The sequence below is a fragment of the Manacus candei genome, unplaced genomic scaffold, assembly GCF_025592945.1.
Source record: "Manacus candei isolate 608988 ecotype Guabito, Panama unplaced genomic scaffold, ASM2559294v1 h1tg000076l, whole genome shotgun sequence".
Lineage (NCBI taxonomy): Eukaryota > Metazoa > Chordata > Aves > Passeriformes > Pipridae > Manacus > Manacus candei.
This window is the reverse complement of record NW_026138124.1, coordinates 9955551-9972807: the sequence shown is the minus strand read 5'-3', so window position 1 is coordinate 9972807 and position 17257 is coordinate 9955551. Positions and strand designations below refer to the sequence as shown.

At 43.3% G+C, this 17257-nt stretch overlaps 1 protein-coding gene across 5 annotated transcripts in view; it reads right to left on the bottom strand.

The window, feature by feature from the left end:
- Positions 1-17257, bottom strand: part of USP32 (ubiquitin specific peptidase 32) — a 67342-nt gene continuing 50085 nt past the window's right edge. For 4 of the 5 annotated variants that reach the window (XM_051809375.1, XM_051809379.1, XM_051809378.1 and 1 more), the window contains 19 exons: positions 15374-15533; positions 13048-13202; positions 12713-12794; positions 12117-12191; positions 11414-11552; positions 11055-11160; positions 10281-10454; positions 9817-9991; positions 9055-9206; positions 8377-8488; positions 7954-8162; positions 7354-7538; positions 6899-6985; positions 5887-6007; positions 5043-5234; positions 4180-4465; positions 3371-3783; positions 3030-3122; positions 1-2383 (listed from right to left, as the gene is read on the bottom strand). In XM_051809375.1, coding sequence (XP_051665335.1) covers positions 2210-2383; positions 3030-3122; positions 3371-3783; positions 4180-4465; positions 5043-5234; positions 5887-6007; positions 6899-6985; positions 7354-7538; positions 7954-8162; positions 8377-8488; positions 9055-9206; positions 9817-9991; positions 10281-10454; positions 11055-11160; positions 11414-11552; positions 12117-12191; positions 12713-12794; positions 13048-13202; positions 15374-15533 — 3090 coding nt within the window. In that variant the 3' untranslated portion in view covers positions 1-2209. The remainder of the gene's footprint in view (positions 2384-3029; positions 3123-3370; positions 3784-4179; positions 4466-5042; positions 5235-5886; positions 6008-6898; positions 6986-7353; positions 7539-7953; positions 8163-8376; positions 8489-9054; positions 9207-9816; positions 9992-10280; positions 10455-11054; positions 11161-11413; positions 11553-12116; positions 12192-12712; positions 12795-13047; positions 13203-15373; positions 15534-17257) is intronic. The other variant, XM_051809377.1, reaches the window with a different exon arrangement.

Sequence of the window (17257 nt, the reverse complement as noted above, 5' to 3'; positions counted from 1 at the left end):
TGCATCCACAGTATTTAATTTGTTTGAATAATATAGTTACAGATAAACAGGTTCACTCCATATACAATTACCAATACCTTTGTTTTAATACAGTTCATATTCCAGTACATCAACACTATTTTATTTACAAGGTATTTATGTACATTAACATCTTTCTAAAGTCAGTGCATTGTCAATAAGTTTTTATACAATAATTTACAAAGTGAATGTAGTTAATAGTTAACTTAATAAATTTACTACTAATTTATGAATTAATTTAATTTAAAAAATTAATTACAACCAATGTAACAAACACAGAAGATCAAATAACATTAGTAGATTGTGCTACCTGCTTAAATAAAACATTTTAAAGTAAATCAGTTGAAAATCTTTCACTTTTCATGGAGTTTGCTGAGGGAGGAGCAGACAAGTGGGTATTGAAAAAGCTTCTACCCTAGAAATTCCCAAGTCATGTTTGCTTTTCTTCAGGCTCAATGTTTAGACCACTTGAAAGATAAAAGACCAGAGAGGATAAGGAGCAACACCTGACAGGTAAGACAATACCCATTTTTGGAACAGATCTGCTGCCCCTGCAGAGGCACAACCTCCCAAGGAGGGAACAGCCAGACCAGCTGATTCCATTCCTCACATGGAGAAAGCTCAGACCTTCCTGGGAGTGACAAACCCACTGAAGGTTTGGCATCTTTGTAAAACCCCTCAGGAAGAATCCAAACGTTCAGTTCAGAGAACCACGTAAGTCACAGCTCTGTCAGTGAAGATACAGAATCCAGAGAACTGGGAAGATGACACAGGACAAAATTAATGAGCTGCTTGAACTCAGGAAAAAAAAAGGCCAAAAGAGTGAGATTTTTATCTTCATTCAGATATGCAAACGACTTAACACTGAAAATGTTCAAGGAAATGCCTGCTCAAAAAACAACCATCTTTTTTTCCAGTCTCTGCTAAGACTCAGTCACACCTTCCCTCCTGCAACAGGCCCCTGGAGTTACAGAGCACTGCTGCAAGGGCAGGGAAAGCAATTCTGGTTTAACTGCAAGTATTTGCATAAACTGTTGTTTAAAAAAAAAAAAAAAGGAAGAAGAAAATTTGAAAAGGCAACCAAATTTTGAAACCAAGAAACTCCATTAAATTATGAAACCAAAAAAAAAAAAAAATCTCTCCATCCATGAATGCTACGAGAGCTCCCTGACAGCCACAGCTTTGCCTCCCTTGGAAATACACAGTGGATAATTCACAGCCATTCACTCCAGAGCCCTTACAACAACGACAACAAACAACAGAAAACCAAACTCTGGTTTTTCAATTCAATTCTACGCATTTTCAAAAGTGCAAATTTAAAAAGCAACACCGGTCATGAAACATAAAAGCTCAAGCGTCTCTCCTTGCGCACGCCGGGAACGCTCCGTGCAACGTGCACGCTTTAAAGACACCACGAGTGGAACCACAGCTACTCTCTGCAGCCTGAGGCAGCTCAGAGCTTTGAGCCAGCACCCTCCAGGCAGAAAAGCCATTCCTGAAACCCGCTGGATGTGCACGGCCAACACGGGGAGGAAACACGAGAGAACAAACCATTCGAGTGCAGAAATGAATCTCTTCTCAAAGGATGATTTGGGTTGTGCTCCCAACATACAGAAAGAAAGCAACGGACACACATCAGTGGTGGCAAAACTGGAAACTTCTCCTACTCTTGACAAGAATTCTTTCGGTTTGTGCACTTTTCCTTCTCTTGCTTTCCCTGTTTTGCCAATAAAATGCAATAAAACTGCAGGAAAAAGGAGGTAGCAATATCATGTTGTCCAAAGACAACACTACAAATTGGTTTTCCCCATTACCTTAAACCTAACGAGAGCCTCGGGGGGTTGTTAGAACAGTTGGTAAACTCTACACTACTTCGTTTAGCTCTTATTTGGACTATTTAATTTAGCTCTTATTTGGTCCTGGGTGGCTTTTCTCAAACCATTAGATTTAAAGGCCAGTGGCAGTCTCAGCCTGATGTCCAACATCAGAAACGTTCAGAGCGCGTAGTGAGAAAACAGAACAAAACGATACTACTGGATATTAACTGGGTAACCAGGGGGTGCTTTTTGTGCTTTCGGCCCACGGGCTGCGACAACCACGCGTGGGTGACGCGTCCCAGGGACACCCTCAGCATCCCCTGCCCTGCAGGGTGTCCCCTCCCCTGCTCCCACGGCGGGCAGCTCCTCCTCGCTCACTGCAGCACGCAGTACTTCTTGTAGTCGGACTCGAAGTCCTCGTCCATGCTGCTCGTGTCTGCCATCTTCTTGCCGTCGATCTTGGGCAGGAACTGGGCATAGTCCACCCCCTGCTGCTCGTAGAACAGAATGTAGGCAGAGTCCGTGTCGATCTCATCCGGGTGCAGCTCCTGGGACACGGAAAACACACGGGCGGGGAGACGCAACGGGATGGTCGTGTTACTGTCACGGAACTTAAAATACACAAGACTGCCCTGGAAACTCTTTTTAACTGTCTGTTTGTAACAAATAAAAAATAAATAAATCACGTTTTTGCTCTCTTATTTGTTATCAGGCTCCATTAATTACTGGAGAAGTCTGACATATTTTATAGTGATAAATGCAAATACTTAAAAACATCGGAACTGAATTACTCACTAATTGAATACAAACTGCTCCCATCATGAAAATATATTCTTGGCTTCCTATTTTTAGTAATTTTCCCCATCTCTGCACAAAATAAGCGTCTTTAAGTGTGGGAGCAGCTGATGAACAGATGTCACCTTGGAAAAAATCTCATGTACAATTTCGGTTAATAATTTTAATATTTCTCTGATGCAGCTTTTGAGATGCTCGTGATTTCAAAAAACCAAGTGTCTGGTCTAGTGGAAGGTGTCCCTGCCCCTGGCAGGGGGTTGGATCAAGGTGAGCTTTAGGCTCCCTTCCCACCCAAACCATTCCATGACTCTATAAGGTAAGTTTCTTTGGCAATAAGTAACCAGATTATTATTTGCTAGAAAACTCACTCACTATTTGCTAGAAGAAGCAGTGATTTACCTTACAGCTGCTGTCATTGTAGCAGTACCACTTGTTGTTCGGGTTTTTGGCATAAGTGACGTAATGACCCCCTCCCATAATTCCTGAATGGCACTGAAGAAAAGGAAGGAGAGAATCAATCCTGGATCAAGGAAACGACTCACAAATTCATTATCTGCATGTGACAACGGCTCACGACGATCTAACTTTACACACTCGAGCAGAACAAACAGGTGGCAGAGAGACACCTCAGTTGGACTCAGTGCCAGTTCATCCTCCTTCCCGACTGAGTGACCCACCAGAGGCATTTGGTGCCAAGCCCGTCCCCCCGAGGCTGTCCCGGCCCCGCAGGGCGCACGTACCGAGATTGCATAAAGGTTGTAGATGGGGTTTGCACACACGTCCTCTCTTTGGTCGTCGGCGCCGTCGTCCTCGCTGTGGGTGTCCCCCTGCACACCCAGCCCGTTGCTGAAGGAGCTCTGCTCGCACAGGTACCCGTTGGCCAGAGGCCCCTCGCCCTCCTGGGCACCGCACAGTTCGCTCTGGCTGCCCCCCAGCACGTGCCCCTTGGTGAGGGCATCCCCCTGCTCCTGCTCGGTACCGTTCTCCTTGTTGGCGTCCAAGTTCTCTTTGCTGCTGGACAGTTTGTTTTTCCCCAGCTGGGGCAGCCGCAGCCGCCCTTTGCCCCTCCCTAAAGTCCTGGGGCTGCTGTTTGGGCTGCTGTTTTTACTCGAGGGACAGCTGGTTCCACCTTTCCTCCCCAGAGATGGAGATGCTAAAACAGAAAGCACGTGGATTACTAAGATGAGTAAACACACAGTCTGCGTTTCTTCTTAAAAAGTGATTTTTTTAATAACCAAACATTAAAAAAAAACCAACCACTCTTTCATTAGAACTAATGAGTCATATATGGAATTAAAAATCTATCTTTGTGCACACCTGGAAACTGAAATTTACCTCTTTTGTGCAGGAGCACATTCCTCACTCTTATTCCAGCCCACTTACACGAGTGCCAGTATCTGTTGGCACTGAGCAACTTTATTATTTTTCTTTGGTTTTTCATGGTAAAGCTTCACTAAGAAAGACTAAGAAATGTTGCAAAGTGAGTGAGGAGCTTTGGCCAAAACACTCAGAGGTTCAGATTTTGGAATGTCCCCATGTCACTGCCTACCTTTGACACTGTTGAGGACAGTAGTGTTGAGGGAGGACGGGCTCCTGTTGAGTGTCTCTCCTTCCCCTGGTGTGCCAGAGCTCTGCAGCTCTGTTTTCCTGGGCTCCCCTGGGAGGCTCCGTGGCTCCATGTCCACCTGGAGCGTCAGGGCCTTCCTTTGGAAATGACTTGGATCCCTTTGTACCAAAAAGGCACTTGGGTCAAAATTTTCTCGGGGAAATTTGACAATTTTCTGGGATTTTATCCAGCGGCCGTTTACGAACTGAAACCTTTTCAGGTGAATGATCTAAGGAGAGAAGTTGGAGAAAATTAAAGGAGGACAACTACATCCCAGTGAGTAATTTCACTGTTTAAAAGGAGTTTTTCACAAAACATACACGTTTTATCACTTGCTAATAAACACGGTGACAAAGCTGTGTGTGACAACAACTGTGATCAAGGTGGTAAAATATGAAACTAATGTTTTCATGGGGAATTGATGGAAAGAGTTGCTTCAACTCAGTGATCAGCACTGTCTGTTTTGAATAACCAACCAAATTTGAAAAATAAGAAATGCAGGTGTTGCCCAAGTAAAGATCATGGTACCAGAAAGCCCATCTGAGCGTGAATTCGGTGTCACAACAGCTCACCCTGATCACAAACCACCACCATTTCCTGCCATGGAGCAGCTACAAACATTCAGAAGGAACTCTGAGGTTTGCTTTATTTGCCTGCCTGACAGAACTGCACACAGCAAACTCAGCCAGTCCCCTCCTGAGGCTGTGAGCAAAGCAAATCACCTTCCTCACAGCGAGTGACTCAGATTTGGGAACAACGTACTTTGGGTTTGCTGCTGTGGAGGAAAACCACACAAAAGATCATACCAAAATAGGGGGAAGTCTCCAGAGATCCAGTTTTTTGGTGGCCAAGCAATGGGTCTTGCACTTGGAGCAGTAGTACATCTCATCCTCCCCCAGCTCCTCCTCGCTGGTGAAGGCTCGCAGGCAGCTGTCCAGGTTGATGGGCTCCGCCTGAGCCCGGCGGCTCTGCTCAACACTCTCGTGTTCCTCCACGATCTGAGGGCAGAGAAAACTGCATCTGACTTGCCAAGGTACACACACTGCTCAGAGGGAGGCTCTGCCCCCAGCACCACACAAATAACTTCAGGGACTCGCTTAGAATGGAAGGTAAAAACTGGACGTGCTAAGTTTTAGCAGAAAATTTCATTTCAGTTCTGAAGAGGCAGGTATAAAAATAACTCACTGTCCTTGCTCTTGGGCTCTGCTTACAGATTATCCATAAGGCACAACTTTATGGATTGAACTCACAAGTTTGACCAGTTGTTCTACATCAACTCAAGCACAGGCTTTTACCTTTACATAGGTTTTGTTGGCTCAATGGGGAAATGGGTTTACTAACATGCATAACTGTTTATAGTTACAGAAAATTCATCAAATTAACATATTTTGTAATAGATTATAGAGACTAGATCAAAAGCAACTCACAACAGGCAGCTGTGGTTGCTTAAAAGCTTCCCTTCCACACTATTCAACCACTTAAGAGGTCTAACACAGACATCAATTTATCCAGAATATACTGCTCCGTGATCACTGACTCTACATTAAGAGAAAACGGACTAGAGAAGCAGCAAATAAATTAAAAAAGAGATGAAATGGGTCATGCTTCAGAGCACAGTTGAAGGGCTGAGGGTGTGTGCTGGAGTCTCACCCGCTCCTGGGAGGTTTGGTAGCGCAGGTGGAGGGCGGTGGGGTCCCAGTCCACAGCGATGTACGCGCTGCCCACACAGGCTCTGTCCTCTGTGCACTCGATTTTACAGCCCCGGCAGAACCTGCACCCAAAAGTCAGACTGGATAAGGAACTGCCCAGTGGCTTTTACTTGCTCAGTTCTGCTCCTTGTTGTTTGACACGTGCACCCTCCGGGTTCCAGGCCAGGCCTCGGGGTCAGAGGTGTTTTTATACAACAATCCTCAGAGTCATTTGCTGTGTTCCCACAGAACTTGAACAGGGATGAGGAACTGAAGCATTTGGGTGAATCCAACCCTCTGCCTGCAGATGATGCAGGAGAAGGTTCCTCAGTGGAAGGTGTCCCTGCCCTTGGCAGGGGGTTGGAACGAGATGAGTTTTAAGATCTCTTCCATTCCAGGATCTATCACCCCAAAAACTACACTGCTTTGTTTACTCCATGATAACCAATTCAGTTGATTATTTAGCTGTAAGACACTTTTTTTTTTTTTTAAATGAATGTATGTCCAAATACCTCTCCAGGAGGGGCCTGGAATTTTTGTTTCAGAAAATTTCCAAGCATCCTTCCAGGGTGAATTCCTTATCGCCCATCTTAGTTCTTACCCTTCCAGTGGGACAGGAGCTCACAAGGGTAGCTGATTTACATCTGAAGTTTGGGTTTGTATGAACCCCCCAAAACCATCCAAGCATGTGGAACACATGCCTGCACATACACACGGAATATTCTGAGGGGTTTTTGATAATCTCATGTCTGCCTCCTAATTTAAAGTTTCTCTGCCAGCTTTCAGCTCCCCAAGCCATAGAAGCTGCACTACAGTGCAAGTCTGCCCTGGGAGAGATCTGGTGAAATTGGATTCTAGATTCTTATTGTTTGATATTACCTCTGAAGTCTGAAATGCATCACAGAGCCATTACCATAAATTACCTTTCTGCTGGAGTGATTCCCTGCTGTAAATCGAAAAAAGGGACAATTTACCTGTACCATGGACACCAAGCACAAGAATTTCCATCCTTCTGAACTACCCTGAGGGTGAAGGGATACTGATACCCCATGCTGTCATCACTGAAACAGAAGAGAACACAACATCAAACAGCAGCACTCACTCACTGCCATATCCCCTTAACCAGGCTTATGTCTAGTTAAAAAAAACCAAACAAGCTTAAAACTATAATTTTGATTAGATTAAGCTATTAAAACCTGCCTTTACATGGCCTAAATTTGCCAGATATGAATAATTATCAATCAACCCATTTGTGTAAACCAACCTTCAAGTGCAGCAACATTTAACTGTTACAAAAAGGATTACGAGGTATTTTTATCGTCGCCATTATTATGAGAAATCAAACCTGACAGTGATTAATTTAATTTTAAACCTTGTAACCAAGTTTAAGCCACTGGGTTGGGTCCCTCAAGGCAGAGGCTGCACTCACCAGTCCTGGGCATGGTTACTGGCCTCCTGAGGAGGGAGGGGACTGGCCAGCCTGGACACCTGGATCCACACGGCATCGTACAGGTCCCTTTTCCGGGTGTGCACCGTGCAGGGAACAATGAGGGGCATTCCAAAGAGACTGGGACGATTCTTCTGGGATGAAAGGAAGTACAGCTCTGTCCTCATCTGTGTGCAGGAAATAAAAGGACTCACATGGAAAGGTGCATTAACTCATGGCCCCGTAATTACCTGGGTGCTGACCTTGCTCTGGCAATTAAAATTAACCATTAATTCTACTAAAACCACTCTATTTATTTCCATTATTAAATACTGTAAATTTTGACCACTGACTTGAAAAATGCTTGCATTTTATGATATTATGGCCATGTTATTCAGGCACTAGACCACATCAAACACAAATCTGTACTTCAGACGTGTCCAATATTCTACATTTCACACGATGCATAGGAGGGAAATGCATTCACGCTCCCTCTCCTCTTAGGAAATAAAGATTAATTACCACATGGACATTAAAAAAGTCTTTTTTTTTTTGATAGTTTCTTTCCCAGTGTGTCCCCCAGCCAGTCCATAGCCCACTGACCATTTTCCTGTGCACTGCAATGATGTACCCTGTGCAGGGGCTGTCACACAGCGAGGGCACGTGGCCGTTGAGGGCCCAGCCGGGCGGGTTCCGCTCGGTCCCACATGGCACCACAGTGTTTGGCATCCCGTTGGGAATGAGGGGCTTGGGAAGGTCCCCGTTCATCAGGATGGCGGGGGCTCCGTTAGCTGAGGGCCCAGTGGAGATGTCTGCAGGGAGACAATGAAATTCTCAGTTACCCACAGCAACCAGAGCTGATCCCAGGATCTTTATCCTCTCGTTCCGTGTGGGATCACGGTGGATCACCCGCTCGCAGTTCTTGTCCTTTTAACTTATTACAAGGAGCAAAGCTTTCTCCTGGATTTCTCCATACCAGGGCAGTGTGCAGTTTAAATAAACAGGAAAATCCATGTTTTCTCTTACCTGTCTGCACAGGGCTCGATGCTGAGGTGGGGGATCCTGGGATGGGGATCTCAAACGCACACAAGAACCCGCTCACCGACAACCTCACCTTCTGGTTGTCTTGAGGGAAGTTCTTCAATGAAGAAGGGAAAGTCAGTCAGGCATTTCAATCTTTTAGCTGATCTAAACATGCTTTGTTCTTTTGAAAACAGTGTATCTAGCAGCTCCTCTCTCTCCCTCTCATCTGATTTCTTACCCCTTTCTAGAAGAATAAAGGAACCCACCCCTCTGCAGCAAAACCTGAGAGGAACTGATGGTTCTCTAAACACACTGAGAATATTTCAAGTTTCATTTCAAGCAGTGACAGCAAAATATATCTACAGGTGTACATACACACCACACAGAACTAAGCCAGTCATTACTTATGCCCCCACCACCTCGACAGTGTTTGAATTCCTCACTTCTAACTGAGATTTATCACCTCGAGATGATTCTATGCTTTTCTCCTAAAAATATCATTAGCAATCCATTTTAATTTATTTACAGCTAGCCAAATTACTGTTTAAGAATGAAACAAGAGTTCATGTAGAGATACAGCTAAGCTGACTCTTTAATCATACTTTCAGTTCAATTATTTCAGAGTTCTTGTACACAAAACAATGTCAAAAAGAGACAATGATTCATTTTTTTTCTTCTCACCTTTATATTGGAGCTGTGCACCTCTGCAAGTAGGATCTGTTCTGGTTTGAGCCCACAGAGTTCACTTAACTGTTTTTTCAATCCTGTGTACTTTTCATCCATGTTCAGCCTCAGGCCATATCGAACAGGAGTGGTACCATCTAATTTAATTACTTCAAAGGGGAAAAGAAACACATTGGTCAGCAAACCAGGGAAGTTTTAATGAGAATAATACATTACAGCCCCATACTAATTGGAATTTATTTTTTCCCTGCTTGAAGATATATTTTATTTTCCCAGTCAACTTCCAAGGTCTGCAGGCAAACATCAGACAATGTCTTCTTGCACAGGCAGTACAAAATGGTTTCAAAATTTGGTTCACTTTTTGATGATCTTTTCTTTTGCCTCTTTCCCAGCAATACAGGGGTCCTTCATTGCAAAGTTCATGACCCACACTGTATTTTCCCCTAGGCCTTGTTTTTGCTTCAGGCAGATTTAGGACAACCTCCACAACACAGTGGACAGAAGCAAACTTCCCAAAATCTCCATTTTACATATTTCTGTGTCCTTCAATCACGGTTGAAAATGGGCCATCTATGTTCTGTTTCTAAAGGTTTTATCTTAGTTTAACTGTACTGCAATGAAAATTCTTGAACTCTTGTTACATTAAAGTGACTATAACAAGTACTAACACAAGAAAATGTGATGTTTTATAGCTGTTCTACACATACAACTTTGATTTTAGCAATGACAGCTTAGAAGGAGTTAAACACCCCCACTCACCTGTAATTTCTAGGTGCATGTAGCTGTCCATTGGCAAAGGCAAGGATAAAAAATTAAAGGGGTCAAACCTAACACTTATATGGCCACAAGTTTTACATTTCACTTGTGACTTCAGCTGCCCATGAAATAAATCCACAACAATGGATCTGTTTCTTCTCAGATGGTTTTCCCAGGCCTGAAACAAAACACGAAAAAAATAATAACAGTTAGAAACTGAAGGCTATTCCTTTGATCTCCAAAGTTACACAAGCCTATGGGAGTCATATTATTTCCACAGAAGTTGTGTAGTAACTTCTAATAAATAGCAAGTATTGAGTTTCAACATAAGTAAAGTTCTCAACTAACAGAAGTATCGAGGTATGACATAATTTAAAGTGTTTCTGAGAGGATCATCAGGTACCTTGAAATATTTTAGTGTCATAAGGACAAAAAAAACCCAGCACACAAACAATTTGAAGCCCTACCTCTGCTGCTACTTCCCAGTCTGGTCGCCCATCACTGTCCTTCAGTTCAACATATGGCTTATCATGAACTCTGTTCAAATCCTCGTGGAGCCCATCCAGGAGGAAAGCCAGAAGCTCCTGGGAGTCTTGCTGTTGGAAGCCATTAAATCTTGGAGCATATTTTGCTATTGTCCACTGGAAATAGATGACAAAGTAATTTAACATCACGTAGCAGAAGTTGTAACAATAAATCACGATACTGGAGACAAGACACGTGTTGTCAATGGGAACAAATTCCATTGCCAAGAGCTAAAGGGAACCCCTTTGCTTGCAGAACAAAAGCTCATTTACAGGCAAATGCATCATCTTTTGTCCCTAGAAAGGGCTATGAAAGCCATTATTTTATCCCACAACCTCTGAGTCATACCAGGTCATTCCTTTGACCTCACAACCAGCGAGCCACATATTCCTGAGCACCAGGACTGATGAACATTCCTCTTCCAGGGCATTTGCCCCTGGCACTGCCCTTCCTGAACACCTTCCTTGCACCCTTTACAGGCAAGAAAGGCAATTCCATGATGAGTCTGGAGTGGCAAAGGGGATGTCTGACTGCCCGGGATGTCACCGGCTTCAGAGCCAACTTCCAACACATCCAGGTTTCCTTCTCTTTCTCTAGGGGAGACACTATTTGAGTCTCCAAACCATTACAATACAGGTAACATGAGGAAAAAGTCCACTGAAATATTTATTGGAAGGGATTCTTGTTTTCTCCCCTAACTCCCAGCACAGACTCACCCTCAGCTTTAGGGGTGCAATGTTCTTCTGAGTCCCACTCCACAGCTCCTGAACCAGATCCCCATAGCACTTGGCCATGTGTCCTTTCATTCCTATGGGATTTGTCCTAGAAATTACAAAGTAATTAATACCATATTAAAACTGAAACCCAGTTCAAGCCTGCAGATAAACAAGGAAGTGGAAAGGTCTCTGGCTCCCAGAAGCGAGAGGTTATATTTTCACGTTATCTAATCAGTATTTGCTGCAGAGCTGATAACACTAAATTGAAAAGATTTCTTTAAACTGAGTTTCAGCTTTCAGAACAGGATGAATAAATGCTGCAGGATCTCAAATGCCAACGGTCTCCCACAGATAATTACCTGTTAAGTTCATAGAGATGCCTTCCTGAGATGAAGTAGCGAGTGAGAGGCTGTGTGTTGCTGACACACTGGATGCTGGAGTTCATGAAACACGTGTTCCCCAGATTGCTCAGCCCTGTAGCACCCTTTTCAGTAGGAACTGAGAAAAAAACCCCATCATTAGATCAACTGTGCAGATGTGAAAATTCAGAATGCTGTTATCAGTAAAGATGTGACCTTTTCACAGCAACCAATTTCATTTAACCTGCTCCCAATTACAGCAGCACAGATGCAAGAGATGTTCAAAATACCTGCTCTCGACTCTGCTTAACAGAAATTGAGGTGTTTGGTTGGACCTGACCCACCACAGACATCAGCACAATCCAGACAAACCATTCTCTAATTATGGTACTGAAAATTCTGCATGCATTTGTTAAAATTAATTCCTTACCTTAAAAAGGTCCAAGATAATAAACACAAAATGCAAAATTTGCTAGGTATCCTTCACTACTTCTGTATCTAAACACCTACAGATTTATCTGCCTACACCCTCAACCCACCCACATTTCCAGCATTTCATTAATATAAAGACCAAGCAAAGCTGCACAGGCATACAAGACCTCTCTAATCTAAGAGCACTTAGATTAAAAACAATTGTTTCAGCATAAAACATTCTTGGACTTTTCTTCCCATCATCATTCAGTCACTTTGCTGAAATACTCACCTTTATGTCTGTCTATTTTACTGCTGTTTGCTATAAAAGACATCTCCTCTGGCCAGCTCATGTCCTTGTTCCGAACTAGAAAGAGATATAAAGAGGGTTTTTTTAAAAAAATTTTACTTACTCCACAGAGCTTACACAGCTGAAGAGGTTTAATTAAAATTCTCTAAAATTTGAGACTGGAAATCTGCTTATTTTTAGTTATTATTTTTGCTAGTTTTCATCTCCATGTTTCCAATCATTACTGGGAGTCATTCTAACACTGGCATCACTCCAGCCACACTAGAACATCTTTAGAAAGCAGCCTTAGGTTTGCTTTCCTGTTGGACAGCGAATTTTCCAGTGCTTATTTTAATAATTAACAAGGATCCCCCCAGATCTGAAGGGATCTGTTCACTCCATGAGTGATCACTAATGTTTTTTGTTGTTATGAGCCAGCAACAGAATCAAGTGCATTTCAAAACAAGGACAAATTACATCTGTGTCAAGATAAATTGTGAGAAAACAATGTAAAAACTTGCCTAAGCTGGCTCTACCACCACCTCCCTCTGTAAACCTCTATTTCTAGTGCATGAACTAAGGGTAGGCCCTTTTTATACCTTCTATTACTAAATGCTGCTCATCCTGGATTTTAAGATATTCCAGTCTGTGATCTTCGTCATCCAGCAAGGTGAGATAATTCTGGAGGAGAAAAAAAAAAAACCCTTCATGTAGTTATTACTTCTGGATGTAAAACACTCTCAAAGCAATGAAATTAAACAGTGGAGTGCACAAAAAAACCTCTGGAAAACGAGGAGCGAGAGTTTTCCAACCTGAGCAGTTAAACTTATGGCCACTATAATTTTTCTGTGCAGGTGTATTTAATGGTTTCTAGAAAGGAATGTGATATTTAATAGCTGAAAAGGAGGAGAGGAAGGAGAAGGGCCCCCATTACCTCACTGTTGTACAGCCAGAGCCTCATGTCCTCCTCCTTGATCCTCAGCCTCTGGGACAGATATTCATGGATCTCTTTGATGGTTTGCATCCGACTGAAGCAGCCAGTGTAAGCCAAGACCCTTTTTAGAGGAGCATTTGGAGAAGGGACATTCCCTGGATTCACAATCAGGAGAGAAAGGGAGAAGATAATCTATCCCCTGTCATGACCCCCAGGCCAAGAGAGCAATCAGAGCAGTAACAACTCACACGCTGCATTTACCATCAGGCCTCTGCCAAAAACACCAGACAATTCTACTGCTTGTATTTATGGATAAAATAAACTGGAAAATCAGTTGTTCCTGACCCTTTGGGACAAAAAACTCGCTATCACAAAGGAGATAAATTATCTGCCTTGGTACCAAAACCTCTTAGAAAATGGCTCCCCTGAGAGTCTCACAGGAAACAAATCATTTCAAAGAAGTTTTACTGTTCTTTTTGTCTCTTAAAGACACAGTATCAGAGGCAAAGGTAAAATTTCAAAGTAAAGGGCTTCAAATTTTCCTGAGGATTTTGTTTCTGAGAGAACATCATAAATAAAAACTAAGGGTAAAAAAAGTCAGTCTGACTATTCTTGGGAGTAGCTTCAGCTCTTCTGTGGAGATAAAGGCTGATCTGTGCAGATGGAATCAGCCTGGAGTTCACAACAAAAGTATTCCTAATGACTAAATTCCTCAAAACACATTCTGTGATGGCACCCAGGATTTTCACCAAAATCTCTCAACAACCTCATGTTTGCAACACAAATTAATTCCATCATCAGTCAAGATCGTTGCTCTTTATAACGTGAGCTCATCTTTGAATAAAACATCTGCACAAGAGATGAGACTGACTTGAGATTTAATTTTTTTGAGCTGTTTTAGTTTAAACTTTGGAGGTTCCCCACAGAGACAGGTCTGTAACACACTCATGACAAGCTTTTACTATCCAGCCAAGCCCAAACTGGCAACTGCAGTGCTTAAGTGACCTGAGGAGTGACATCATTCTACCCTTGCTGTAAAAAGATTAAAATAAAATGAACAGCACCATGTGAAAAGATGCAACATTATATTATTCCATGCAATTGGACAAGAGAGGAAACTATACTCTAATCATAAGTCAGCAAAGCATCAGTCTTGCTTCAGTATACCAAGCAAAGTACTCATTTTTTTTTCCAAAGAAAACAAACCAGCATTTTCTGAGATTAGGGATCAGAGGATTAGTTGTAAGATTACAGCAAGAAAGCATATTTGAGAACTCAACAAGATTAATAACTGATTGGATGATTGAATTAGTGCAGTGCAAAATGATTCCAAATCGAGATCAAATTTGGCAGAGATTCTTTATTTGAATTTGGGCATTTGAGGATGTCCAAAGGAAGCGGTTTCCATGGGATTAGGTCAGGTGGGAAAGGTGAATTTGGGAGCAGGCAGTTTCTGTGGTGGAACTCGATCACACAAGGCAGCTGCTGGCTACACCTGAGGTTTAGATTCCAGAAAAGCAGGGAGAAATGGAGCAGCTGCAGGAGGTTTTTAAACACTAGCAAGGCTAAAGGACTGAATTTTCAAGGAGCCAGGTGAGCCCATTTCTGGACATCTGTCCCTGTGGATGCAAATGGGATTCAGGGATTCCTTCAAACCCCTCGTGCCAGGCAGGTTTGCAGCCGTGCAGGAAAACTGGGAACTGGGGACAAATCCTGCAGCACTTCCCAGCTGAAATCTAAATCACAATCTAAACATGGTTCTTGTGCAGTCTTGTGGTGAGCATCACCACCACAGTTATGACAAACAGATTTTAGCTGCATGTTTACACCTCCCATTGAATTGTCTTTCTGAACCGCAACAAATAATAACCTTAATGTTCCATTAATTCAGCTGCTTTCTAAAGAGCATTAAATAATTTTGGGCATCAAAGCCCAGCTGCCCAAGCAGCTCAGAACCAGCTGACTGAACATTAATTGAATTTATTGTGCCACTGTACTGTGAGATGCACACACCCAGCCCGGTGCAGAGGCACCTATTCCACGGCTACAAAAAATCCAAACAGGAACGACCAGCTCTGCCCTTTATCAGCTCAGTTCCTGCAGTGCTCATTTCTCCCTCTCAACTTACAGTAAACCATGCAAATCAACTTCCCTGCCAACGCTGCCCGTGCCTGTTCCTTCAGGAGAGGGCAGGAGGAAGCCTTTGGCTCGTCACCGTGCCGGAGAGGTGATGGTGATTAGCTGGAGCACAAGCACAGTGCCAGGAAGCTCCTACAGCCCGGGGCTGGCTCAGAAACTGCACATTCTTGCTGCATTCTTAAGTTACCTCTGGGTAAGTGCTGAGGGAACATTCTGAGGCTCATCATACCCATATTGACCCAGATGTTAGACTGCTGGGTGCGCGTGGCCGGCTGCTGCCGCAGGAACAGCAGGTACCGCGGGAACAGCTCCAGCTCTGCCACGTTGGTCTTGCTGTTCTTGATCACCTAAACACGTCCAAAACACATGGGAGAGTGTCCTGGTTAGAACAGCTGGGGCCAGTTCATCACTGCATGGCTGTAACCCAAAACTGGGTATTCCATAGCCTTCCATGCCATTGCCCAGAAACTGGTATCAATAGAGCATTTACACCCTCTGCCCATAGAGCCTGACTCCTCAGGGTATAAACTGGGTGTTAAGAGGCCTGTGAGATAGGAGGGTGCTCCTGTCCTCATGCCCATTGTGGAACCCCTGAGGGAGGTACTGGGCATTCCTGCCTGAACTAGAGGATATATAATCTTGGGGTCTTGGGACGTTTTTAACCACTCGTGGGATCCAGAGGAAGACTGAGACCACCACTCTCAACTGGACTGAGACCACCACTCTCAACCAGACTGCAAAGACCACTCTCAACAACAGGTTTTTCCCTCTCCTTTTCCTTTGGACTCAGGGGTCCCAACAAACACCACTCTGTTCATGCCCCAGGGTGCCGGGTTATACATTTGGGGTTTTGTGGGTTAAAACCAATTGTTTGTCTGTATAATCGTACTAATTGTATTATTTTATTAAATTGTTATTCTGACTTATAATGTCTCTTTTGAGTTGGGTTCATTTCCCCTGCTGGTTTACCTTTAAGCCAGCACAGAGACACCCCCTGTTCCAAGCGGGTTGGGAATCCCAACGGGAACGGGAAGCAGCAGTCAGGAAAAATAAACTGTTCTACTGGGAGGTGAGAAATCTTCTGAACTCCTTATGTGGGCAAATATCCCCAGGAATGACAGTTTACTGATTGCTAAGCACTTTTTTGGAGCTTATTAGCTGCAGGTTGTCAAGAGCAAACCCCTTAGTTAGTGGAGCATAGCTGTCTGCACCACACCACAGAAAGAACATTTTTATAATTCCTGAAATATCTGTGAATCTACAATGAAGCTCATTAATTCCACTCAGTGTGTACTTCAATGAGAAAGTTTCACAGCTGTTGAACAAACTGACATGTGCTGCATAAGACATTTGTTTTGCACTTTTTGAACTACAGGATTGAATTAAAACCTTCGTGTTGTGAGAACAGACTAAAACTTGCTTTTGTTACATTCTGATATGTTGACAGAAAGAGCTGGAATCACCCCAAGACATGTTTTTTGCAGCTTTTCAGTCACCATTTCTACCAAGGTTTTGCTACCTAGATGTACCCAAACACAGACATCCACAAATGGAAGGAATGTTGATTGGTTTTGTGACCGTGTGAAGCAGAAAAAAACCCACTTCATCTGTGAGAAGCAATGTAACCCACTGAAGTGCCACAGCACTAAACTCCAGCTACAACAGAAACAACAGTGATGACATTTTCTGAGAAGAAAGCACGTTAGTTTGTGTATAAAGTGATGTGGCCTTTTCTGGATCATGAAAGGTGTTTGTTTCCATGGAGAACGTGTGGGAGGAGGTAACACAAGCCAGTGATTTTTCACTGTAAAATAATTGTCAGTACTGGAGCCAAGAGAGAGGATTGTCAACAATCACCCAGCTGATTCCCTCCCATCTGTGACACTGGATGTTTGTGACACCAACCATCTCATCTCTGCTGCCACCAACAAAAAATCCCTTTGGTGGTTTTTTAAGTGTAGCTCCTACAAGAGACTGCCTGACACAGAACAAACCAACCAGTCTCTGGAATGAAGGCACTCCAAAAAAATCTAAGTTTACACCATTTGTAGGTGAACAAACTGCAGCTCTG